Source organism: Ursus maritimus, unplaced genomic scaffold, assembly GCF_017311325.1.
Source record: "Ursus maritimus isolate PB19 unplaced genomic scaffold, ASM1731132v1 scaffold_18, whole genome shotgun sequence".
Classification (NCBI taxonomy): domain Eukaryota; kingdom Metazoa; phylum Chordata; class Mammalia; order Carnivora; family Ursidae; genus Ursus; species Ursus maritimus.
The window spans coordinates 25,538,821-25,565,303 of NW_024424230.1; the positions used below are offsets into that span (position 1 = coordinate 25,538,821).

The 26,483-nt window shown below is 37.2% G+C and overlaps 1 protein-coding gene across 5 annotated transcripts in view; it reads left to right on the forward strand.

Annotated features, from left to right (window-relative positions):
• Nucleotides 1–26,483, forward strand: part of SMAD2 (SMAD family member 2) — a 77,679-nt gene that overhangs the window by 27,282 nt on the left and 23,914 nt on the right. For 4 of the 5 annotated variants that reach the window (XM_040632535.1, XM_040632534.1, XM_040632537.1 and 1 more), the window contains 2 exons: nt 24,700–24,789; nt 25,838–26,031. In XM_040632535.1, coding sequence (XP_040488469.1) covers nt 24,700–24,789; nt 25,838–26,031 — 284 coding nt within the window. The remainder of the gene's footprint in view (nt 1–24,699; nt 24,790–25,837; nt 26,032–26,483) is intronic. The other variant, XM_040632538.1, reaches the window with a different exon arrangement.

The following is a 26,483-nucleotide window of genomic DNA, read 5'->3' on the forward strand; positions in this document are numbered from 1 at the left end:
TGCAAGTATGATTCAAATACAGGAAATCTATTAATATGAGATACTCCATAGTCCTGTTTAAGAACAAAGCCGATCATCTTGATGGATCTAGAAAGAGGTTTTTGTGGGGGGTTTTTTGTTTGTTTTTTTGTTTTTGAGGTTGTATTTATTTATTTGAGAGAGAGCGAGCTTGCACATGGTCGGGGTGGGGGAGGGATAGAGGAAGAGGGAGAGAGAATCTTCAGCAGACTTTGCGCTGAGCGCGGAGCTCAATGCCGGGCTTGATTTCAGGACCCTGAGATCTTGACCTGAGCCGAAACCAAGAGTCTGATGCTTAACTAACTGAGCCACCCACATGCCCTTTAGAAAGAGATTTTTATAAAATTCCATATTTATTCATGTTAACAAATTAGAAATAGGAATTTTCTTAACTTGATAAAGCATACACTTAACCATGAATCTTTAGAGAGAATACACGAAATTGTTAGTAGTGGTTATTTATGGATAATCTAAAAAAAAGGAATGTCCTATAGTTTTTTCTTATTATGTATATATTTAAAAAGTGTTTTTTACTTTCATAGCCAGCACAATTAAATGTTTAAATAGAACTTTTCAGCAATAATTAAATTATTCTTCCCCCCCAATACTTAAACTGTTCTTGTCTTTTTTTACCCTTTGAAGTCAGTTTTTCTGTTAAAGGACAATTATATTTTCATTTTGTTAACATTCTTTTAGAAATATATACGTTCATATCTGTATTTTTCAAAAAGTATGTTCCTTAAAAACAAAAAGTAGTACGTATACATGAATCAGAATTCACCCACATGTGATAGAGTGGGAAATGTCTCCCCCACCCTACTGTCCCCCATCTCCTTGCCCACTTCCTCTCTTCAGAAATCATTGTACTGTCAGCTTCTTATGTATCCTTTCAGGATAATGTGTTTCTTTTTGATGCTGTTACTGATTTTTGGTTTTGTTTTTCATCTTCTAAAGTTTTAAACATCAGAGTACTTAAAGTAAATGTGAATTGTCAAGTTTTACTTCTAACTTCATATCCCTACCCTTCTGCTTTTCTGTACAACCCAGGAAGAATTAAAGAGAAGTCTTTTTAAACCCAAGCAGTGGTATCCTTCAATTCTTCTTAAACTAGTTCCTTTTAATTTTTCAAAAGAGGGTAAGAATAATCCTCTCTCCCTCATTCATAGGTAGATACGTACAACTAATCAGTATCTGTGTGTGTGTGTGTGTGTGTGTGTGTGTGTGCGCGCGCACGCGCGCGCAAGAGAGAATACATGTGAGAGAACTCCGAATTTGAAGTTCGGTAACCTGTTTTTGAGTCTGCTACAGTCCGGGATGAAGGTGGATCGTGAGGCCTGTGACTGCTTCTTAACTCTTTCTTCATCTGTGAAAAAGGGGTGGTAGGTACTACCTGAGTATTTCCTCAGTACTACTTTTGGGTCCTTTGAGATAATGTAAATTTGGTTTGTGAATTGTGAAGCACTATAATCATGAATGTGATTTATTTGAAATAGTCACAGATCTGTGTCTTCATTCTCCTTCCAGTTTCTCTAAGAGGGCTTTATTGTAGACATTAAATTGTATTGTCTTGGCTTAGAAGAAGTTTCTGCCAGGCGACATTGCATTATGTAGAATTTAGTTTATTCAAATGTGTATCATTAATTCATAAAATCAGAACAGTGAACCTTTTCATAGCTGCAAATGAGAACTTTGAAACTGTGGGTCAGAGCTCCCTTCTGTCAGCCTCAGCTTCGTTTGTCATTTTCGATGTGTTGTGTAAGTTGTGAAAGCACTTCTGATGCGGTGTAGGGCCCTGTGAAACAAGTTTGAAAGATGCTTTGCCAGACCCTTCACTTTTGTCTGGTACCTACACTTACAGTTAGGTGTTTTGAGAATGCTCCTGCTGCAGAACACTGGTATTGAGAGCTCTTTTGTATAGAGAATATATTCTCACATAGGACGTCTTTACCATTTACCTAGTCAGGGAAAACATCCTCCTGCCTTAGGACTTTTGTCTCTTCATAAATTACTGAACTGTACCCGGATTAATTAATCTCTCTAAGTGTAGCATTTAACACCTGATGCACTAAGCATCCTCTCCACTTTTCTTGCCCCATTAATGTACTGTCTTGGCTTTAAAGAATACATTCATCAACCTAGCTAAAATAATAGGCATTAAAGAAATTACAACCGTCTATTGTTTTGCCAGCATCCTTGGTCTGTTTCCAGTTGTATCTGGAGCTATTCCAGCTTGCCCTGACCATTTCTGTGTTACTAACCACATTTTGGGAAGATTGTAATTATTGGGGACAACATTTAACCATACCGTTTACTCCTTCTCTTTCCTGTCTTGTGGTAGAGTGTTTCCAGGCCTTTTGTGGTCCCCACTAGTGATTCACAAGTAAATGTACCATCACCTGAGGGACCTGAAATAGAAAGCACCACAAGTGGACCGTGGAGATGGAAAGTAATAGGAAAACACCAGTTTAGGATGTCCTGCAATCTGGTTTTAAATCCTCTCTGGTACTTGGGCTAAAATGACTGGATACCACATGTTTCTTCTGTTCTTTTCGTTCTTTTATTTTTCCTTCCCTTTTCAATTTGGATATTTTCTGTTGACCTAACTTTGCATTTACTGATCCTGTTTTATGCTGTGTTTAGTCTTCTGTTAAACATTCAGTGAGTTCTTAATTTAAAATACTGTATTTTTCTGTTTTAGTATGTTCCTTTGATATTGTGGGTTCCAGCTCTCACTTGAAATTCTTCATTTCTGTTTCCTAAATTTTCTTTAATATATTTTAATAGTTATTTTAAAGTCCATCTGCCAACTCTACTATCTGGATCATCTGTCGGCCCACTTCCATCATGGTCTGTTTGTTCTTTTGATGATCGTATTTCCCTGCCTCTTCATGTGCTGTGTCATTTTGATGGTATGCCACATATTGCATATGAGGGAATGACAGGTGCTGCAAATGATGCTTTCCCCAAAAAGTATTGACCTTTCCTCTGTCAGCTGGATAGAGGGGCTGATCCCTTAATCTGAGTGGGGCTGGAGCAGGATTGGGGCTCAGTTGCCATTTATTGTGAGTCAGTCTACCACTGGCTCATACCTTTGCCTTGAATAGGGCTCCCCTAGGATTGTGATTGAAGGCCTGGCAGGCCTCTTGTCACCTACTGCCACAGACACTGTGGGAGATTCACTTCTATTCTTTCCATGGTTTAAGTTTGGCTCTTGAGCCTCCTGTGGATTGCAGCTTTACAATCTGGCAAACATCTTTGAGGGAGGAGAATCCTGTGATTGTTCAAAGTTCTGTTACATTCTTCAGTAGAGTTTCTCTTCCCAGACCAAGCCTGACCCTCATCCTATTCCTAGAATCTACATATGAGCCCTGGGAAGGGAGTAACAAGCAGTCCTCAGTTCACCTAGAATATGTTCTTCCTCCTCCTCCTCCTCTGTGTGTGTGTGTGTGTGTGTGTGTGTGTGTGAGAGAGAGAGAGAGGGAGAGAGAGAGAGAGAGATGTGTGTGTGTGAGAGAGGTGTGTGTGAGAGAGAGAGAGAGAGAGAGAGGTGTGTGAGAGAGATTTTATTTGGGAGAGAACACAAGCTGGGGGAGGGGCAGACGTGGGGCTCGGTCCAGGGACCCTGGGGTCATGACCTGAGGTCAAGGCAGACACTTAACTGACTGAGCCACCCAGGCACCCCTCTCCTTAGAACTTCGATTCATCCTGCTCTGGTTACTTCATCAGCTCTCCTTGTCTTTTTGCACAATATTTTGTTATCTTTTTTCCTCGAGTTGTTGCAACAGTAACATTAGTCTGCTGTGACCTTCTTGTATCTTACCCGGAAGTAGAATTGTAACAGAATGTTCAAATGGGAACTCTTCTGGTATTGATTCAGAGACCCTCAAATCTGAGAGCAGCAGATTGCAAGTAGCCTACATTCAGAACTGAGGTGCAGGAGACCTTCTGATGCTGGCCTTGAAGCTGGGATTCCGTGAGACAGTTAACGGCTGTGGTTGACCCTTCACTCGCTTCTAGGCTATACAGAAGAAATGCGGGAGCTTGTAAGGGGGATTCCATAGGAGAACTTCTTTGCAGAAAATGGTATATGCTGTGGCATTTCCCCTTTCCTTCGTCCATACTGAGGGGCTTCAGGGGAACGTACCTATTTGATTTGCCGAGGTTTGGGAAATAGACTGGTCCCCGCCTTCCACCTGAAAGTGGCTGACAAGTGAGAGGCTAGATAGAGCTGCCCTTGCATCACTAGAATGAAGAGCAGGCCCATTGAGAACGGCCTGTATGTTCGGAGCTTGGTCTGAATCAGAGATGCATGGTCCAGACTTTACTACTAAGGTAGTTGAAGTTGTCTTGAAATGGTCAAGAGGCCCAACCTGGAGTGGTGCAGTGACCCAGGCAGACCAGCCAGGGAAGTACCTGCCCCAGGAGCAGGTTAAGAGGCGACACAGGCCGCCTGAGCCTCACAGGACCTCAGCACCACATTATTATCACATCAGATCTGGGTCTGGTCGGCCCCGTAAGGCTATTCCCTTTTCCTCTAAATCCACCCCCCCCCTTTCTGATGCTCCAGAACCGATAGGGCCCTTAAAAATAAGAGCTGCAGAGTCCTGGAGGAGGTGGAGTTAGGAAGATGGAGAGAATAAAGTTTTCATTTAGGGCAGGGTACCATGTTAATTTCTGAAAAGAGATCTATCGTCTGGGACTCGAGCAGCCCTAGGATCATTCCAAAATGTGACTGCAGGAAGGAGGAGAGCAGTTGGACCAGAGCTTGTTGGAAGGTGAAAGGCCATGAGAGTGGGCGGAGCTCACCGAGTCCGCTTGTTGAAGAAGCGTCTATGTTCTTGTCTTGAAAACTTGGGAGTCCGAGGTTAGTGGTGCTGGCGATGGATAGAATATATGAGAATGGAGGGATGGCATACTATTTTCAGAACACATAAAACTTCTTTTCTAAACACAACGTAATTGACCATGATACCTGTCAGATTATCCAATGAGGCTTTATTTCCAAAGAGACAATTTTATTATAATTAGGAGTTTTCTTCTTTCACCATCTTTTTTCCCTGCCTTTGAACAGTTATATTAGTCTTTCAGAATCCAACTGTAGCTCTGCTCTTGAGTAATTATGGGAAGCACTGCGGAATGGTGGTCTTCAGGCCCTTAGAAAACTGTGATCATGAAAAATGTTGCATTAGAGCTATAAGATTTTTTATTAACTCCGTCCTCCCATACTTTTTTCTTTTAAGAACTTTGCTTATTTGTATGCCTTTGTATGTTTGTAAGAGGATATAATTTCTCCCTGACTTGGTTTACTTCCAAGTTTGCTAGGCCAGTGCAGGAGAGCAGGTGAAGGGAGGCTGTCTTTGTGTCAAGGACAGTTGAAAGTTCAGAGTTCGATACTGAACAAAAATTTATAATAAAAAATAAGAACTTGAGAGGATTTTTTCCTTGTTTTTGTGTGATGGCTTGTATAATTTGCATTAACAGTTATAAATAATACATTTGTCTATGTATATTACCTATACATTATAACTTTTTCATGTAAAAACATATTGTCAACTTCAAAGTGTTATACAAATGTGAGTTGATTTTTTTTTTGTAGGATGCTAATTTTTAAAACTGTCAGATCAGGGGCGCCTGGGTGGCACAGCAGTTGGGCGTCTGCCTTCGGCTCAGGGCGTGATCCCGGCGTTCTGGGATCGAGCCCCACATCGGGCTCCTCTGCTATGAGCCTGCTTCTTCCTCTCCCACTCCCCCTGCTTGTGTTCCCTCTTTCACTGGCTGTCTCTATCTCTGTCAAATAAATAATAAAATCTTTAAAAACAAAAAATAAAAAAGAATAAAATTGTCAGATTAAAAAACCTTTCTTTACAACCATTTATAAGCACCACAAAAATGTATGACTTAGTTGAGTTTTTACAGAATCCTATTCTGTATTGCAATTCTTATTTTATCTATTTAATTTAAAAGATTGGAATGATACGTACTTACATTTTCCATTAGGATTTTTGTCATTTAGGATACATTTTTAATTGTTAAAAACAAAATTTAGGGGCGCCTGGGTGGCACAGCGGTTAAGCGTCTGCCTTCGGCTCAGGGCGTGATCCCGGCGTTATGGGATCGAGCCCCACATCGGGCTCTTCCGCTATGAGCCTGCTTCTTCCACTCCCCCTGCTTGTGTTCCCTCTCTCACTGGCTGTCTGTATCTCTGTCGAATAAATAAATAAAATCTTTAAAAAAAAAAACAAAACAAAATTTAAAAATAAACTTAGAAAATCCATTAGCTACATTATTAAAAGAAATATTCTGAGCCCATTTTATTACTAGCTTTTTTTTTTTTGTAAGTGAGAAGTTTGTTCTTGGATAGACTTGAAATATTTTGAACAACTAATTTTAGAATTGATGTTTATTTTATTTTTTTAAAAGATTTATTTATATATTTGAGAGCAAGAGTGAGCGTGAGGGGGTGGGGGTGCAGAAGGAGAGGGAGAATCTCAAGCAGACTCCCCACTGATTGCAGACCGAGATGCAGGGCTTGATCTCACAACCCTGAAATCATAACCTGAGCCAAAATCAAGAGTCCGACCCTTAACTGACTGAGCCACCCAGGCACCCCTAGAATTGATATTGAAAATCAACTGTAGGGACTTAAATGGTAGGGACTGTTGTATTTGTGTGGGAGATGTTTTTCAAAGACAGTTGGAACGTGTAGCAAAGTCTTAAAGTAGTGTCTTCAATATAACATTTAGAAGTAAAGGTGAATTATTTTTTTCAGTCCTTACTTGGTCCTTAACGCTTCTAAGAAGAGCCTATACCAAACCAAAGAAATAAGAATGTCAGTTTTATCCTTGTAGGACTCTGACCATAAGGGTTCTATTGTCTCCTCCTATTTTGATTTGGGAGTGGCTGTGCCAATTTACTTGTCTAAAGAATTGTTTCCGCCAGGATGCCTGGTGGCTCAGTTGGTTAAGCATCTGCCTTCAGCTCAGCTCATGATCCCAGAGTCCTGGGATCGAGTCCAGTGTTGGGCTCCTTGTGCAGTGGGAGCCTGCTTCTCCCTCTGCTTGCTGCTCTCCCTGCTTGTTCTCTCTCTCTCTCTCTGACAAATAAAATCTTCAAAAAAATTTTTTTTCGTGAGAAAATAGCTCATCGCAAAATCTCTAATTTTTATAATTAAGCACATTCTCTGAAGTTTTTACTTATCTGGGATACTATACCAAAGTTATTATTTTAGTTTTGTGTTGCTATGTTTTTTCTTTTTTCTTTTTAATAACTATGTAAGAGGCAGAACAGCGTTGGTAATTAAGAATGCAACCTCTCCTGGCCACTTGCTGGCTGCATGATGACGCGTTACTTTACCTCTGTGCTTCCACTCCCTCATTTGTCCAGTGGGGATAACAGTGCCTGATTCGTGGGTTGTTGGAAGGTTGAGTGATTTAATATCTGTAAGGGCTTAATGCTGATACGTACATTGTAAAATGACATCTCTGAAGTGCTGACATCAAGAAGCCATAAACATAAATGTGTACCTGCTTTATAAAAAAGCTTCAAAATATGTGTAGTAAAACTTGGAAGAATTAATGGATCAAAAATCACAAATCCACAGTTACAGTTGGAGAGTTCAGTTAGGCCAAAAAAATCAGTAAAGACATAGAAGATCTAGATTACACTGTTAACTGCGGACTTGATATTTATCGACTGCTGAATCTAATACCAGTATTCTTTTCAAGTGCTCATGGTAACTACACCAGGAAAGACTGTTTGTAGGGCACAAGTCTCACTGAATTTTAAAAGATTGAAATCAACAGAGTATATTCTCTGCCAACAACAGAACGAAGTTAGAAATCAATACCAACAAAACATCTATTAAAAAATGGAAATTAAACAACACAGTTCTTTGACCCATGGGTTATTTAGAAGAAAACCATGAGAGAAATTAGAATATAATTCAAACTAAGTGATAATGAAATTACAGCATATCAGATATGTAGGATGTAGCTGAAACAGTACTTAAAGGGAAATTTATAGCTTTAAATGACCATATTAGAAAACTTATCTAAGACTTCATGTAAGAAAGTAGAAACAAAAGTCAAAGAAAATGGAAAATAAGTAGAAGGGATAAATAATAAAAAGAAATCAAAGACTAGGAGAGAGACTGTAGAAATAATTATCAATGCCAAAAACTGGTTCTGTAGAAAGATCAGAAAGTTGGTAAACCCCTAAAGTTGGTAGACTAATGGTGAGAAAGAACATGGTAGAGATCATAAGCATAAATTACCTCCATTAGAAATGAAATATCCTAGGTCCTACAGACATTAAAAGCATAATATGCATATATTTTAAATAACTTATGCCATTAAATTTGAAATGGTCAACTTTCTTTAAAAAATACGTTATCTTGGCTGATGGAGGAAGAAATGGAAAATTTGGGTAGCTCTGTATCAGTTAAACTGAATTCATGGGGTGCCTGGGTGGCTCAGTTGGTTGAGTGTCTCCTTTGGCTCTGGTCATGATCCTGGGGTCCTGGGATCAAGCCCCATGTCCAGCTCCCTGCTCAGCAGGAAGTCGTCCCCCCCCCCAACTGATGCTTGCTAGCTCTCAGAAGAATAAATAAAATCTTAAAAAAAAAAAAGAAAACTGAGTTCATAATTAAAACATTTACCACAAACAAAACTACTGGTCCAGGTGGCTTTCCTGGTAATTTCAAACATTTGAAAGAAATAATATCAATCTCACAGAAACTCAGAAAAAAAATTTCTTTTATGAGGCCAACATAACCCCAATGCCAAAACCTGACAAAGGTGGCACTCAAAGAAGAAAATTGATAGATTAATATTTGTCATGAACATAGATGAAAAAAATTAACACCAGCAATATATAAAATATATATTGATATATATATTTTATATATATATATATAAATACATAAAAGAATACATCATAGGTGAGATTTATCCCAAAAATGCACGGTTAATTTATAAATTTAAAAAATTAGTATAATTCACAGCACTAACAATGGAGAAAAACCATAAGATCACCTCACTTGGTCAAAAGCAATTGATAAAATTCATCCATCCCCAGCAAACTAGAAATGTAAAGAGATTTCCTCAGTCTGGTAAAGGACATTTAATAAAAACTGACACCTAAGACACTTAATCATAAAATAGTGGTTTTTCCCAAGGTCAGAAACAGGAGAAGGATGTCCACTCTTGTGTCTTCAATTCGTTATTTTAGTGGAGGACCAAGCCAGTGGAATAGGAAGTGTAAAAGCATAAAGATCTGAAAGATTGGGTCAAAACTCTTTTTGTAGATGACATGATGTAAGAAACCTTTTAAAAGCAATCTACAAAAACATCTAAAGCAAATGATTAAATTTATTAGCAGGGTTGTGCTTTAAAGGTCCAGTGTCTAAAAATCCTTTTTGTGTGTATGTGTAAATAGGGAAGTGATATTAAGAAAATGATGCTGTGAATAGTATGAAACTTTAAAATAGTGTCAATAAAATTAAAATACTTTTTTTTAAAAGACACACAAGATCAAAACCCTGATGAGGGAAATTAAAGATGAATGGAGAGAGAATTCTTACATAGATAGATATGCTTTTACCAGAATGACACTCCCTCAGATAACAAGTATAAACTGCACAAGATAAGAAAAACATAGGGCAGTAGAGAGTAAACAAAAGTAGACCCCTTTTGGAGGAGATTTGACTCTTAGAAAAGGTGAATTTTCTATTTTTATTTATTTTTTTAATTTTCTGTTTTTAATAAGTTTTTTAATCCATGCAGAATATACAGGGTAGCTAAAATTTCATTCCCAAACCCACTGTTTCTGTCCTGAAAAACCAGAGGTTGGAGTTTGGGACAACCATACTGGCTGAAGAGTGAAGGGAAAATCCTAGCAAGGAAAGAACTACAGAACAGAATGCGAGTCCCAGATTCTGCTTAAGAACTTCACCAAAACCACTAGGCTGACCCCTGTACCCACACATATGGAGGGTAGACTTAGTGCAGCCTAGCTAAAGGTAAAAATGGATTTGAATTGTTCAAAGAATTTACAGCTTAAGTGCAAACAAATCAGTTGCCAGTCGAAACAAAAACAGTTAACTGTTACTGGAGAAATAGAACAAAACCTAGCATCTCCGTCACATACCAATCACAGTGTCCAGCATACAGTCCCTGTCTCAGTAGGAGACCAACAGAGACCAACCTTGAGATGACCTACATGTTGGAACTACGGTGCAGTAAATTGACAGACATATTTATGAGTTGGAACACTCAGTAATATTAAGTCCGCTTCTTGTAATTTAGTCTGATCCAAATCAGTCTCCTTAAAAAGCTTGTGTGTGTGTGTGTGTGTGTGTGTGTGTGTAAATGTACAGACTTACCCCAAAATTTACATGGCGATCCACAGGGCCTAGAGTATCTGAAGCAATCTTGAGAAGGAAAAACAAAGTTAGAGGACTTAAATTATCTGACTTCAAGACTTCCCATGAAGCCACAGTAATCAGTACAGTGTGGTTCTGGCATAAAAACAAACACATAAATGGGATAGAACAGATAACTCCAAAGAGATACGGTTATTTGATTTTTGACAGAGATGCCAAAGTAATCCAATAGGGACAAGAAAGTGTTTTCAATGTAGAATGCTAGAAGAACTGGATATCCATGTGGAAGAATGAACTTTGATGCCACCTTACACCATTCAAAAAAAATCAGTTGCAGAGGGATCGTAGTTCTCATCTAAAACCCTGTGTAGGAGAATATATTTGTGAGTTGGGGTTAGGCAAAGGTTATTGTGGTTTTTATATAGAAAGCAGTAAGAGGAATTTGATAAGTTAGACTTCATTAATACTAAAAGGATCTCCTCAACATTATTAAGAAATGAATAAGCAAATCACAAAATAGAAGAAACTATTTGCAAAACATTTGACAAAAGGATTGTATCCAGAATTTATAAAGAATTTCTGGAACTCAGTAGTAAAAAGAATCCAATTTTGAAAATGGGTAGAAGATTTAGATACTTCACAAAAGAAGATACACCAAGGGGGCCAGTAAACACATGGAAAGTGTGCAATATTGTTAGTCATCATGAAAATGCAAATTGAAACCACTATGAAATACCACTGCACAGCCACCAGAATGGCTATAATTAAGTAAACTGACCACACCAAATGTGGGGAAGGCTGTGGAACAACCAAAAACTTTCATACATTGAAGGAGGGAATATAAAATGGTATTTTTCACTTGCAGTTTCTTCTAAAATTAAACATGCATCTACCCAATAACCTCTAAGAATTTCACTTCTAGGTATTTACCCAAGACAGAGCATGTGTCCACAAAAAGGCATGCACTTCCTTGAATGCTCATAGCAGCTTTATTCCTAATACCCCAGATCTGGCAGCAGGTCAGGTGTCCGTTGGTTAAAAAAAAAAAAAAAATGACTTAACAGATTGTGGTTGTTTATGTAATGGCAAATTCAGCACCAAAAAGAATGGACTACTGTCACATGGGTGACTCTCAGAATCGTTATGCTGAGTCAAAAAAGCCAGATCCAAAGGAGAATATACTGTATGATTCTATTTATATAGAAGTTCTAAAAGAGATTAAACATATGGTGAAAAAAACTGATCCGTGATTGCCTCTGAGGATAGGAGAGGGGATGGCAGGGACTGACTGATACAAGGGCATGAGGGGCTTTCTGGGTGGATATTCTTGACAAGGTTGGGGGGGTTAACACATTTATGCAAAGGGTAAAAAACAAGGTGGCACCATTAAGATTTGTTTCATGTTATGTAAACTTAACCCACAAGTAAGCAATGAATTCTAGTTAATATATGCATGTTTTAGTGCCTAGATTTGAAGAATCTGCAACTTAAATTTTAATGTATCAAAAAATAAGATGGGTTGATGAATAGAGGGGCAAGGACCAAGCACAGCCCAGAACCTTTGTTGGAATTTTCCGGGGAAGGAATGGGCAATGCCAGGTAGATATGCTTAGAGATTAGGATTGGGTAGTTTGAATAATTTCAGCAGGCTCTGGACTAGGGGTTGTTCCTAGTTGTCTGGTACCTAGCTCTAGGGTGATTTATGGCAGGAGGAATACTGGCATGATGTGTGAGAGTTTATAGTTAGGGGTACGGCCTCTGGAGTGGTTGGTTTTAATGTGAGAAAGATGCACTCCCCAGGGAGTCTCTTGCTATCTCTAGGAATTAGCCCTGGGAAGGACAACCTCCCCATCAAGACCCCAAATGCCAGAGTATTAAGAATACAGAAAAGAAGAATATAGTCAGTACATACTCCTATAAAAGTTTGAAACCATTCATTTATACCATCATTCTGCAGAAGTGTGTACCTCGAAAAATTTAGGCTCTTAAGCCAGGCAGGAATGGATATAAGTCCTGGCTCTTACTTCAGTAGCTCTGTGACCTTTTGAGTTATTTAACTGCTCACATTTATTTCTTTATTTGAAAATTATGATAATGTTAATTCACTTTATAGGGTTGATATAAATCAGATAGTATATGTAAAGCACTTTGAATATGCCAGGTACGTAGCAAATGCTTAAACTAAGTGTTGGCAATTTTCCCTTTGTTTTCTTTTCTTTTTTTAAGATTGATTTATTTGAGGGGCGTGCGTATGTGCGCGGTAGAGAAGAGCAGAGAGGGAGAGAGAATCTTGAAGCAGACTCTGCGATGAGTGTGGACTCAGATGCGGGACTCAGTCTCTTGACCCCTGAGATCATGACCTGAGCTGAAATCAAGAGTCGGACACTTAATTAAGGCTCCCCTAAGTGTCGGCAATTTTTAAAGTTTTCTATAGCCAATGAAAATTTCTTAATTGTTCACTTGACCCCTTTGCTGATTTGTTAAGGACAAGGTTGTTCCTAAAGCTTCTGATAGAAGGAAGGAAAAAAAAAAACCAGCCTGGAGGTGGGCATTTTCTTTTTTTTCCTGTTTCCCACCCTTTAGCTATATAGTGGTGATGAGGTACACAGACAGATATAGTGTGTATAATTGTAGAGACACGTGGTCTTTTTTATTTTTTTTATTACAATGATCAGTTCTTGATTCCTGAGCTATTTAAAACATAAACGTTGGTCCTTGGTAGTCATATATGAAATGAAAGGGGTGTTCTGTTGTAAGGAGAAATAATTACAGATGGTAGTTATAGATTGTTCCATGAAGTCCATATTTCTTGAGTACATCTGTAATCAAGAGCTGGAGCCTCGAGTGAAGTTTCTTTTGTTGGTACCATTCTAATTTGTTAACCCCTTTCATTTTACTCAGTGTTCAGCATACTTTATAATCTTTCCACCATGACAAGCTGGATTCTTATTCCTTTTGATTTGTAGAAGAAAGAAACTCTTTAGGCAAGAAGGTATTGAAAAATAATAAATTGGTAAAACACTGTACAGTTTATTACTTGACACTGGTAGTTGAACTGCAGTAAATCATGCAAATATGGAAAGAACAGTAAAACTCATTTAATAGTCTATAGGATTCTGTGGTATGATCCTTCAAAGTCTTGAACTTAGTTTTCATCATTTCTCTTTTGCCTCCTGATAACAAGCATATGAATAAATATACGTGTCCTTAATACAGACAGTATATTAATTAACAAGCATCATGTCTGTAGGAAAAAAGTACAAAGTGTTAAGATAGGTGCATGCAGAAAATACCTCTGTGTGTATATAGTTGGTGAATTGTACACTAGACTTAAAATTGTAACTTCAGTTTTCAAAGGTCAGTTTATTCTTAGATGAAGAAAAGCTTTAACGAGTTAATTTTACTAATACTATAAAAGTGATTACTAGGGCAATGCTGTAAGAATTTCTGCCAGGTTTACTAGCAAGTAAACCTAGCTAATCATCTGGTTAGTCCAGTGATCAGTAATACATTGTATGCCACACAAACTTCTTGGCACTTTAGTGTCCTGATGATTTTAATAGCTGTTTTAACGTCTTTTCCCCATATTTTATTTTAATTCAGTCAGTATAAGCAAGAAGGTTACATAGTTGGTAGGGGATAATCAGCGTGTAAGAAACTGTGTTCCATACGAAGACCTGCAGGACTTTGCATGAGATTCTCACATGGGCATGCTTGCTCATCTGTCTGTGTACCGATGCAGAGACCGCATTGTAGATGCTTTATGGTCCGTTACACCCCATTTCAACATACGTTTGCAGTATTCTCTGTTAATTGCATTAGTGAACAATATCAAGCTTTGATCAGGCAGAATTTATCTGAGACAAGTTCATGTTTTTAACCATTAACATGATATTTTTTAGTACTCAAGAGTTTTTAGAATGTCCTAAAGTCAGATGGTCAAATAAATTTAGGAAGTGTTGAGCTGATGTGCTTGGGATAGTGCTGTCGTCGTCATCATCATCATCATCATCATCACCAAATCAGTACTTCCTTTGGGATACATTGTTGATTTCACCAAGTGTATTTATTAGTTTAGCCTTCCCAGACCTATTTTCTATTATTAGTACTTGTAAACAGTTTGATGTTGTGCAGATTTCACATTCAAGTAATGTGCAGACATTTCTTGTGGCTTCCCTTAATAGTGTTTAAATATATAGAAACATAATTTAGTGAGGCGTCTGGGTGGTTCAGTCTGTTAAGTGTCTACCTTTGGCTCAAGTCTTGATCTCAGGGTCCTGGGATGGAGCCCCTTGTCTGCATCAGGGTCCCTGCTCAGCGGGGAGCCTGCTTCTCCCTCACCCTCTGCCACTCCCACTGCTGTGCTCTCTTATGTGCTCTCTCTCTCAGATAAATTCTAAAAAAAAAAAAAAAAGAAAAAGAAACCTAATTTAGTGTAAACTTTAAGCTTATCAAAAAAGACTAATTTATACTGAGCTCTGTAACCAAGAAGATTCTAATGTCAATTTAACAAATGATGCTTTTTTTTGTTGTTGTTAATACTGATTTTCTGTTTCCATTGTGATTGTGGTACTGCGTGCTACCCATGACTGGGGTTCTTTTGAGGTCAGCGTACTACCCTGTGCCCTGTGTTGCTAACTAAATTCTCCTACTTCTTTTCTCTGCAGCTACTATGAAACATAATTTAAGTAGCACACACTCTGGGGGCGCCTGGGTGGCTCAGTCAATTAGGCGTCTGCCTTGGGCTCAGGTCATGATCCCAGGGTTCTGGGATTGAGTCCCCCGTCAGACTCCCTGCTCAGAGGGGAACCTGCTTCTCCCTCTGCCTGCTGCTCCCCCTGTTTGTGTGCATGCGCTCTCACTTTCTCTCTCTCTGACAAATAAATAAATAAAATCTTTAAAAAAAAATAGCACACACCCTGATACCATTTGGCCTTCCTGGTGTGATGTCATCATTCCCATGTTAAGTCAATCTCTCTATGTACCCTTGACACTGAGGTGTTTGTAACAGACCCAACCCCAGACACTGCCGTGATGAAGCAGTAAAGACTGGTGCTTATCCAGTGACCAGAATACGTGGATTTGTAGGTTACTGTTTTCTCACAATAAAAATGTAACTTAAAAAGTTATTGTAGAGGGGCGCCTGGGTGGCTCAGTCGTTAAGCGTCTGCCTTCGGCTCAGGGCGTGATCCAAGGGTCCTGGGATTGAGCCCGGCATCAGGCTCCCTGCTCTGCTGCGAGCCTGGTTCTTCCCACTCCCCCTGCTTGTGTTCCCTCTCTCACTGGCTGTCTCTCTCTCTGTCAAATAAATAAATAAAATCTTATAAAAAAAGTTACTGTAGAAACCAGACAGACCCTTGAAAGTACTGTATTTGAGGTGCCCACAGATCACTAGCTTTAGCCATAGAAATCCTGGTGTAGTTGGTTATTAAAATAAAAGCTGAGAAAGCTCTTGGTAGAGTGGAAAGCATTGTTTGAGAAGATGCGGATTAGAATCCTGGCCTGCCACTTGTTAGGTGTATGACCTTGGTGAGATTATTTTATTTTCCCTCTGAGGCTGAGTTTTCCCAAATTTAAAATGAAATACATAGCTGGCAGGTTATTATAAAGGTCCATGATGTAAAAATAGTCGTATACAGTACCTGACATGTAATAGCTAACACACGAAGGTTATTGTTACTACATAATTCATCGATTCTAAGATGAACATATTTTCACTTTGGGATGCATCTTGTAAATAAAATTAGAAGCTTTCTCTTACATTAACACAAAATAACGTATTTTAAATAGATGACATTCTAGATTTATTGGAATAGGGAATGTATAAAAGATCTTTTATATAGTTGTTACAACCAGTGCTATTTCTTTAACATCTTTTCCTGCATTCGTTTCTTTCTGTATTTTTTAGGAATGGTCCATACTTGATTTTGTAAATTGCCGCTCCTTATTAACAAACTGAAAACCTGAGAGATCCATTTTTCTGCACTGTTGTTTAAAATATGTGTTTTAGTGTGACTAGGAGTATTGTGATCCAGTTTTTATGCTCTAGAAATTCTAATTAGTCACCAGTACCTTGTTGCTAGTTGGTAGGTATACAGATATCTTTGGGACCTCAGGGTCTTATGGGCAAAATAAAATGTGGTTATAGAAAATCAATGTTTAAGGAAGAGAGGGGGTGATTAAAACTGCTTGATTTAAATCCCCTAGATTGTTAGGTCTTAAAAATTGACCTCGTTTGGTAAGCATACCTAAAAAATTGAGTAGTTAAGTCAAAAGGTGGTTAGGAAGGAGCTGTTGACATAAATGCATGTGGAAGAAAATGGGTTCCAAAGGTCGATGTTAGAGAAGACATTGTGCCAGAAGAGAATGAACAGGACTCTGGCTGGCACTTTATTATCTCCTACAGTAAATGCCCAAAGTGAGCTGAAATGACGCAGAATAGGAAGTAACAGTCTGTACTTCTTATGCTTCGTTATCTAAGGTTAGAAGCATATCTTTTAATAGAAATGTCAAGATGACTTGACTTGGATTTAATTCTCTGGCAATATTTTCTTTTGTTTCATTTATTTAATTTGGGAAAAGGCAATATATTCACATGGTTTAAAAATCTGTATCTATATGTATACACATACAGACATGCATGCATTCATAGAGACAGAACAAACACACTGAAAAGTCTCCCTCGCCTCCTCCTCCTTACCTCGGATAACCTCTGTTCATGGTGTGTATTTCCTGATGCATACACATATACATAGATATTTCTATTCTTTTTTTTTAAGAGAGTAGCTTACTGTACATACTGTGCTTGCTTTTTTCACTTAATATAATTTTTAGAGATTTTCCCCTATCAGTTCATAGGGAGCTTTATCATATACTAAATTACTATACGAATATTTTTTTTGTTGCTGATTTACTTTCTGAGTTTTATTTGTTTGAGTTCTTATGGTTTTTTCTTGGTTTTTTTGTTGTTGTTAGTTTTTTTAGATACAGTTTTCAAATGGCAAAGTACATAAATCATAAGATGATATTTGACAAATACGTTTACAGTTTATCAAGATAATAGAACATTTTCATCATCCAGAACACTGTTTCCTACTCTTTCCCAATGGTTTTTGAGGCAACCACTGTTTGAATTTTTTTTTTTTTTGCTTTAACTGTTTTTTTCCCCTTCTAGAACTCATGTGAATGGAATCATTCATTATGTAGTCTTTTATGTTCAGCTTCTCTTAGCCAACTAAGTATTTCTGAGATAAATACATCTTATCTGCATTGTAATTCTTCTTTTTCAGGATTGTTTTGCTATTCAAGATCCTTTGCATTTCTAATCAGCTTGTCAATTGTTATAAAAATACCTTGCTGAAATCATGATTGCAATGGATTTGGAAAAAAAAATAGACCAAATATTATTAGGGAATTAGAGAAGATAGAAATCTTAAGTCATTTAATCTTTAGATACATTGTATCTCTTTGTATACTTAGGCTTATTTTATATCTTTCAGCACAGTTTTTAGAGTTAGTGTATCTTGCTTTAAACCTTTTGTCTAAATATTTTGGTTTTTTGACATTGTAAATGGAATTTAAAATTTTATATACTTAGGCTTATTTAATATATTTCAGCACAGTTTTTAGATGCTAGTGTATCTTGCTTTAAACCTTTTGTCTAAATATTTTGGTTTTTTGACATTATTGTAAATAGAATTTTAAATTTTAATTTTCAAATTGTTTATTGCTAGTATATAGAAATATAATGGATTTTTATAAGTTGTCCTTACATCCTGCAGCATTGCTAAATTTACTAATGCGTTCTAGAAGTTGCTTCAGAGATTTTCTGTATAAACAATGATATTATTGTTCAAAAAAGCAGAGCTTTTGTTCTAGCTTTCTTAAGATTATTGCCAATATAACATGTAAGTTTAACATGTAGGGTGTGATGATTTGATATACATATGCTGCAAAATGATTACCACAATGAAGTTAGTTAACATATCCATCCCCTCATGTAACCTTTTTTGAGTGGGGAGAGATAACTTCTTAAGATCTAGTCTCTTAACAACTTTATAATTGTTAATTATAGTCACCATGTTGTACATTAGATCCCCAGAATTTATTCATCTTATAGCTGAAAGTTTGTATCCTTTGACCAGCATATACCCATTTTTGCCACCCTCCAGCCCCTCGAAACAACATTTTACTCTCTATTTCTTTGAATTTGGCTTTTTTCAAAAAAAGTAGTTTCATTTCTTCCCTTTCCAATATTTTTTTACTTTTTCTTGCCATTTTGCACTGGCTAGGACCTCCAGTACAATGTTAATTAGAATTATATCATGGTTGATTAAGTCGTTAAAGTATTTCTTCCTTCTAACATAGTTGTTAAGTAATAAATTTCCCTTTAAGCACTAGTTTAGATTTAGCACCCGCTCCCCAATTTCTTACACCGTAGATTCATTATCATGTAAAGTATTTCCTAATTCATTTTGTGATTTCTTCTTTGACCCATAGGTTATTTAGAAAAGTGTTGTTAATTTCCAAATATTTGGGATTTTTCTAAGAATTTTTCAGTCATTAGTTTCTAATTTAATTCTTTTGTGGCCAAAGAACATACATCTAAGAGTTCAAAGTTTTAAAATTGATTGACCTTTTTTATGGCCCCAGTATATGGTCTCTTTTTCTTAATGTTCCCTGTATACTTGAAAAGGATTCTGTTTATGTCAGTTAGATCAAGTGGTTGATAGTAATGTGCCGCTCTTCTATGATATATGGATTTTTTTTTTGCAGTCTATCCAGAGTTACTGAATTTCTAATTATTGATGTGTTCATTTCTTCCTTTAGATCTGTTAGTTTTTGTTTAATGTCTTTTGAAACTGTATTTTTAGATGCATACGGGATGGTTAATATTTTCTGATGAACTGACCTTCTTAGGAAGTGTCTCTCTTTATCTCTGGTAATAGTCTTAAAACTTTATTATTTCTGATATTATGTTTTATTAAGCTTATTGCTTGCATGAACTGTGTATTTCCATTCTTATATTTTCAGCTAATCAGTGTATTATACTTGATGTACATCTTTTTTGTAGCTGTTTTACATCTTGTATTCATTCTGATAGGTCTCTGCCTCTTACTGGAATGTGTGCTGTATTTATGTATAATGTTATTATTGATGTGGTTGGATTTACTCTTGTTTTACTCTTTACACTTCATTCTCTGTTTTCTGTTATCATCTGATTTTTCTTCTTCCTTTTCTTTCCTTCCTTTGGGGTTAATTATTTTTTAGTGTTTCATTTTAATTTTCTATATGCTTTTTTTGCTATATCCCTCCTCTTTTTTTTGTGCAGGGGTTGCTTTCCCAATGATTATATGAATCCTTAGCTTTGCAATAGTGTAGCTGTTTTTAACACATCCTTTTGTTTCTGTTGGCTGTTGTCATACAAATTGCATCCACATACTTTAGAGTTATAATTTTTGCTGTAACTGGCCATCTCCTTTTTGTAGAAATTAAGAGAAAAAGACTGTATTTTACATTTACCTGCATACTTAATGCTTTCTAGTTCTCTTAATTTTTCTGTGACTTAAGAGTTTTCATCTGTTACTGTTTTTTTGTTTGGTTGGTTTTTGGTTTTTTGTGGTTTTTTTTTACTCTGAAGAACTTTAGCATTTCTTTGGACAAAGTCTGCTACAAATGAATTCTCAGTTTTTGTTCACCTGGTCAGGTTTTTGTTTTGACTTTTTATGTGAAGGATATTTTTGTTGGATATAGATTTTAGGTTGAGTTTGGTTTTTTACCCTTTCAGCTCTTTAAAGGTGTTCCATTGGGGCACCTGAGTGACTCAGTTGTTAAGCGTCTGCCTTCAGCTCAGGGTGTGATCCCAGCATTCTGGGATCAAGCCCCGCATCAGGCTTCTCTGCTGGGAGCCTGCTTCTTCGTCTCCCACTCCCCCTGCTTGTGTTCCCTCTCTTGCTGGCTATCTCTCTCTGTCAAATAAATAAATAAAATCTTAAAAAAAAATAAAATAAAGTTGTTCCATTGTCTTCTGGCTTCTACTGTTTCTGATGAGAAATTGTTACTCGTGTTCATTCCTCTACATATGTGTATTGTTCTACCCTGGCTATTGTCAAAGTTAAATCCAGACATTGATTAAAGGTGGTAAAAGCAGACTTTATTCAATAATCATGGTGGTAGAAGAGCTGAGCTCAATTTCGATTTGCGTAGAGGTGACTGGGAGAATGTGGGAGTGGAGCTGGGGGAATGAGTAGAGGCTTGAGCAGAGTCAGGGAAGTGAAAAATTAGCAAAAAAATGGGTAAGAGGGTTGGTCAGTATCAGTGTGATTGGGCCATCTTTTCCTGCTAAATAGCATTTCTTGAGGAAGTTACGCTTCTACCCTCCCTCTAGGGTAATCTGATAGACAGATCTGTCCTTTCTGATGACTGATTACATTTCAAAGGAACAGATTTTAGGTCCTTCAGAAAGACTCCTGAGCTTTAGGAGACATACAGTACATCTCAAAGGGGAAGGATTTACAAGTGCAAGTTTTTTAAATAAATACTCTTAAGAAAAGGAGGTCAGGGGTCTATGGACAAGTGTTGGCAGGAACAAATGGCAAATTCTTTTGGCCGCCTTGACCTTTTCCCTATGGGAACTCAAAAGGGTCTGGATCCTACCAGGGACTTGGCCTTAGGCTCCTAGAAGCCATCTTAGAGCTTAATAAGTCTCTTAGTGCAGGGTTTTTGATGGAGTCCTTTGTGCCAAGAGTTTTTGTAGTTCTCACCACCTTGAAGATTTTCTTTTCATATTTTGTTTTTAGTATTTTGACAATGATGTGCCTAAGTTTGATTTTCTTTGTATTTAAACTGCTTGGTATTAACTGAGTTTCTTCGAAGTATGAGTTTAGTTTCAACTGAAGTTGAAAATATTTCAGCCATTACTATTTCAAATATTTCTTTTGTTTGGTTCTTGCTTCCTCTTGAACTGCACTTGTTATTGAGACTATTTTGTTATTCGGTTATTTCCATTTTGCTTCTTCTGTTTAGGTAATTTCTGTTGACTCATCTTCAGATTGACTCTTCTGTCTGCCCCAACCATCAGGTTAATTTTTAATTTCTGATTTTATAAATTTCAGTTCTAGAATTTCCATTTGATTCATTTTTATAGTTTCTATTAATCCCCTGAGATTCCTATCTGTTCATTAAGTCCATGAACATATTCACTGTTGTTACTTCAAAATCCTTGTCTGTTAGTCCATTCTGGGGATCTGTTTCTATTGGCTCTTCTTTCCGTTGACTAGGGGTAACATTTTCCTATTTCTTAATATGTTTAATTGGTTTTTTTGGTACGGGATAGTTGGGATGAAATACTGTAGAGACTCTAAATTCTGTTACCTTCCTCGGAAGAGTTGATTTTTTGTCCTAGCAGGTAGTATTAGTCAGCCTCAAAGTCTAAACTCTTTGCCTCTGATGTAAGCAACAGCTGAGATTCCAGGACTTTGTTCTTTTAGATTCGCAAGTGCTAGCTTTCAGCAGGCTGTATAGTCTCTCCCACATATGTAGTTGAGAGGTCAGTCAAGGATTTGGTCAGAGTTCACACTCATATTTTGATATGTTTTCCCCTGTGGCTCCTCCTTTTTACAAGATTTTCCCCCGTCTTTTTCCAGCCTCTCTGGGAGCCCCACATCCGTTCTCTGATTGTGCCGGTCAGTAAAACTGCAGTTTTCTGCTTCAGGTCTAGATGTCCTGCCGAGCTCAGTCTGTGGGCTGTCCTTAGATACAAAGCCACCTAAAAGCACCTCATCCAGTATAGTTCCCCCCCCCCGTACAAAGGTTGACTTCCTTTTGATTTTTGTCGTTTTGCTCTCTCTCCACTGTTTTCCAATAGTTGATTTTATTATATCTTGTTCCATGGCTGTCATTTTTGTCTGAAGGAATTCAGATAAAATGTTGAAATGCCCAATTGAGGCTGTTCTGCAGGCAGGACCTCTGTTTTGTGTGTGTACTCTTGCTAATTGCATACTGTTTTCTATTGAGAATCTGTAACGTGTTTCAGAATTTGGTAGGGCCATTCTCTGCTCTTCTTTGTTAGTTTTCCTGGTCATTCTTATTTTGCTGTGTTACATTTGGAGTAATTTTGTCAGAGATTTTTATTGAGATTGCATCAAATGCATAACTGGCAGAATTGATGTCACTAGGATGTCTTCCTGAATAGGAAGATAGGTACTTTTCTCTTTGCTTACTTTGTCTTTGTGTTCTTTAGTAATAATTAAAATGTTTCTTTGTGGAGTTTTGACACATTTATACTTACATTTTTTTCTAGGTGCTTTGTGTATTTTGTTACAAACTGATTCTTTTTAAAAAATTTCTTATATAAACAAGCAAAAATTTTACTAGCTAAAAGCAAATTGATTGTTTTGGAGAGCGATATTACAGTCAACAGTAGGACTGAGGCTTATCCATACCCTGTGATGGAAATTGGAAAGTGACTGAGTTGGGGGGGGGTGGGGACTAGGTTGGCTTGCCTTTAGATTGATTGCATGTTCTGAACAATAACTGTTTATTATTTTCAGATTTATTTCAAGTCTTGATTCAAGCCCAATTTAAGCTCTTTGTGCTCTCTTTTAGATTCTGGTTCTGGGTCCGTGTCAGAATTATTTGAGTGAAATCTTCATTAAACTCTCATAAGAGCAGAATAGCTTCTTGATCTAATCTTTTGTTAGTCATTTTCCTCGAATTATTTTCAAAGGATGAAGAGAAAGCTGTATACTTTCCCTTCTGAGGTTTAAATTCAGATTCATAACACTCTAGAATGTAGTTGATTTTATTGTGATTTAAACAACTTGGTGCTCTATGTTTTCAGAAGATATTTGGTAAATATCTTAAATAAAAGAACCATGTATGTCATGGGTTTTTTAGTCAGTACATCTTTGGGGGAAAAAAGAAAAGATTTACATTATCCTCCAGTTTCTTGACTTTTTCTGACTTTGGTTTGGGAAATGAAAGATTTCTACAGACTAAAAAGCAAGAGAATCTGTAAAATACCTTAAAAGGGTGCTGGGTGGTGTCTGAAAATGCATTTGTAAAAACGGTCCAGTGTGGTTGCTGTAGCCCCCAGAGCATGGGATGAAAAGTGTCTGTAGCCCGGTGGCTCTGTGGTGGCTCTGCGGTGGCTCTTGGAGAGGCCCAGCAGCACCTGTGAGGTGTGTTGCCAGGCCACAAGAAGACAACACTTGTCACCAGTGTCCTTTGAAATGTTGACTCAGTTAGCTCATTAGCAATGTGTGTACATCTGGAGTTTAATCCGTTGTTTGATTTTATTTCCAAAAATTGTTTTGAAATGGTTCTTCTTCCTCTTTGAAATTTTGATGATTTTGTAATATGTGAGAAATGGAGTTAGAGTTTGTTTCAGAAATTACCTTTTGACTCTAATTGTTAAAAAGCACAGCTTATGGCCTGAGACCCGTCGACAGGCAAAAGTTCCATTCCAGACTGCCTTTGAAGCCCTTCTTCCCTTCTCCTACAATGAGAAGTGACTGAAATAAAGTCATGGCAGGGAAATAGAATTTTCTCTGGGCTTCTCATGTTCTGGAATGAGATGCGGAAGAAAAAGCTTGAGGTCTTCCTGGTCTGTGTCCTTCAGGTGTATTGATTTTTGAAAACTAGATCTAGCCGATTTTTCATATTCATATCGTCTTTTAAGAATTTGGTGCTTTCACACATCTTTAGTCCTCACAGCAATTTCTTAAAGCTTTTAAGGTGGTATGCTATGTTTGAATGACTTCAGAATGCACTTCCTTCTCCTGTGTAGTATTAGTAAAACTGAATATGTAAATTTCTCAAATAAATAATTTGAAAATCTTAACTGCAGATATGTATCTAACTTAAGTGAAATTTTTCCTGTATTGAAAAGACCAGTTGACATCCATTTTTTGGTAAGTTTTTTTTTTTAAAAAAAACCACTAGATTATAAAATGAAGCACTCTGAGTAAGGCTAATGGCATAAGTTTTAGTCTTTTGTCCTGAGTAGAGGAAATTGGAAAGGGCATTATAGGTATGATTTCATGAAGCTAGAGAGCATTGGTGTTCACATTTTTAAAACATAATCATAACTTATCTGGAGTCACATGTTCCATTTTATTGGCTTCCTTCATATGGAAAATATAGAAACCAGCACTAAAGCCTGTGAAAAAGTGAAGCGATATATATATTTTCTGGGTGAAGGAAGTATTCTGTACATTTTCCATGTTTTACATCATGGTATTTTGAATAACCATGCTTCCATGTTCACATCAATTTTTTGTTTTTCAATTTATGCACAGCACTTGCTCTGAAATTTGGGGACTGAGTACACCAAATACGATAGATCAGTGGGATACAACAGGCCTTTACAGCTTCTCTGAACAAACCAGGTGAATATTCTGCCCTCTATGGAATCCTAGCAATCTTGGGGCGGGGGGCTGTTTTAGACCTGTTACGGGTTGCTCAGTATCATTTTGCCTAGGATGTTTCCTTAATGTAAATAAGGCATGGCATTTAAAATACCTGCTTGCCCGTATTAACGATATATTAAATGTGTCAGCTGATGTTTTAATCAATGAAATTTTAGTTTTGAATCTTCTTTAAATTACCGCATCCCCTAAAGAATAGGAACTTTGATAACTATATTCTCGTTTGAGTTTGAAATTAGATTATAATCTGTTGTTGGCCTAATTTTCAAGTAGACCTATAACCAGTTTTTGCTAAATTTCTTGCTATCATCTAAATCTCATCTTCTTTATACTAATAAATACAAAGTTATATACCAAACCTCTTATATCACAGTTAACGCTAGGCTAACTCATTTCATGTTCTTTTTTTTTTTTTTAAATCACCTTATTCTCTTTTGGAGCATATTGGTACTTGTCCATTTCATTTCATTGTATTTCATCACCATCCGCATTACTGTGTGAGCTGTAGAACTGCACCTTGGTACTCAGAACGGTCACAGCTGGGTCTAGTGAGCTACATTAGTTTGAGTAAGTTACTTTACATCATTGTTGGTACTTACCATTCTTCACACGAGTTCCTTTTTTTGATAGCTCAGTCACCTACAGTATCAATGCCCTCCAAAGCATCCCTAAATAAGAGTTTGATTTACTCAAGATAGAAGTTGGCAAGAAGTTTTTCAAGTATACGCTATGATCCTTTTTTAAAAATCAGTTTCTTCCCAAGTGGTTAGCCACTCATTGACATCCGAGGCATTTATGTCGCATATTTACGAGAAACATCTGCTAGTGCTGCTGCTTACTTTTACAGCAGACCCATTAAATAGTATAGTTTTCTTCCTTGTACTCACTAAACTAACTAAATGTCTGTCATTCCTTTCTTTATGCTCTTAATTGTATTAATTGAACCCAATCGACTGCGCCTATTTTGTTTTTAAAGCTCCCACCTTTCTTTCCCCTTGCTTCTCAACAGGTCTCTGGATGGCCGTCTACAAGTGTCTCATCGGAAAGGACTGCCACACGTGATATATTGCCGATTGTGGCGCTGGCCTGACCTTCACAGTCACCATGAGCTCAAAGCAATCGAAAACTGCGAATATGCTTTTAACCTTAAAAAGGATGAAGTATGTGTAAACCCTTACCACTACCAGAGAGTTGAAACACCAGGTAGAAAAATGGGGGCTTTTTTTCCTTGTTTTAAATTAAATGCTTGAACTTAAGTATATTAGGTGCTCAGAGGTAATTGCCCCTGGGAAACTTTGTTGTAAAATTCTAATAAATTACCTAAAAATACAGTGTATTAGTAATTAAAAGTACTTTTTTAATGTTTTAAATATGGAAAAATAAACCTTTGAGGGTCAGATATGTCAGTTTCTTGGGAGAGCATACTATTTGACCTCAGAGTTACATATCTAGAAACTATTAATCCCCAGATTCACAGTCTGTGTGAACTAAACCGATAGACCTCTTTACCTGTGTGCTGCCTGAGCTGTGTTCAGTCGTTTTGTTCTTTGAGCATCTTTCTGAAGTACTTTAATGGCATTGTTTGCGTCTAAGCAGATTCGTGAAGTTCATGGCAAGACTTTTAGTTTACTTAGCTGTGTACTTGAAACTCTTAG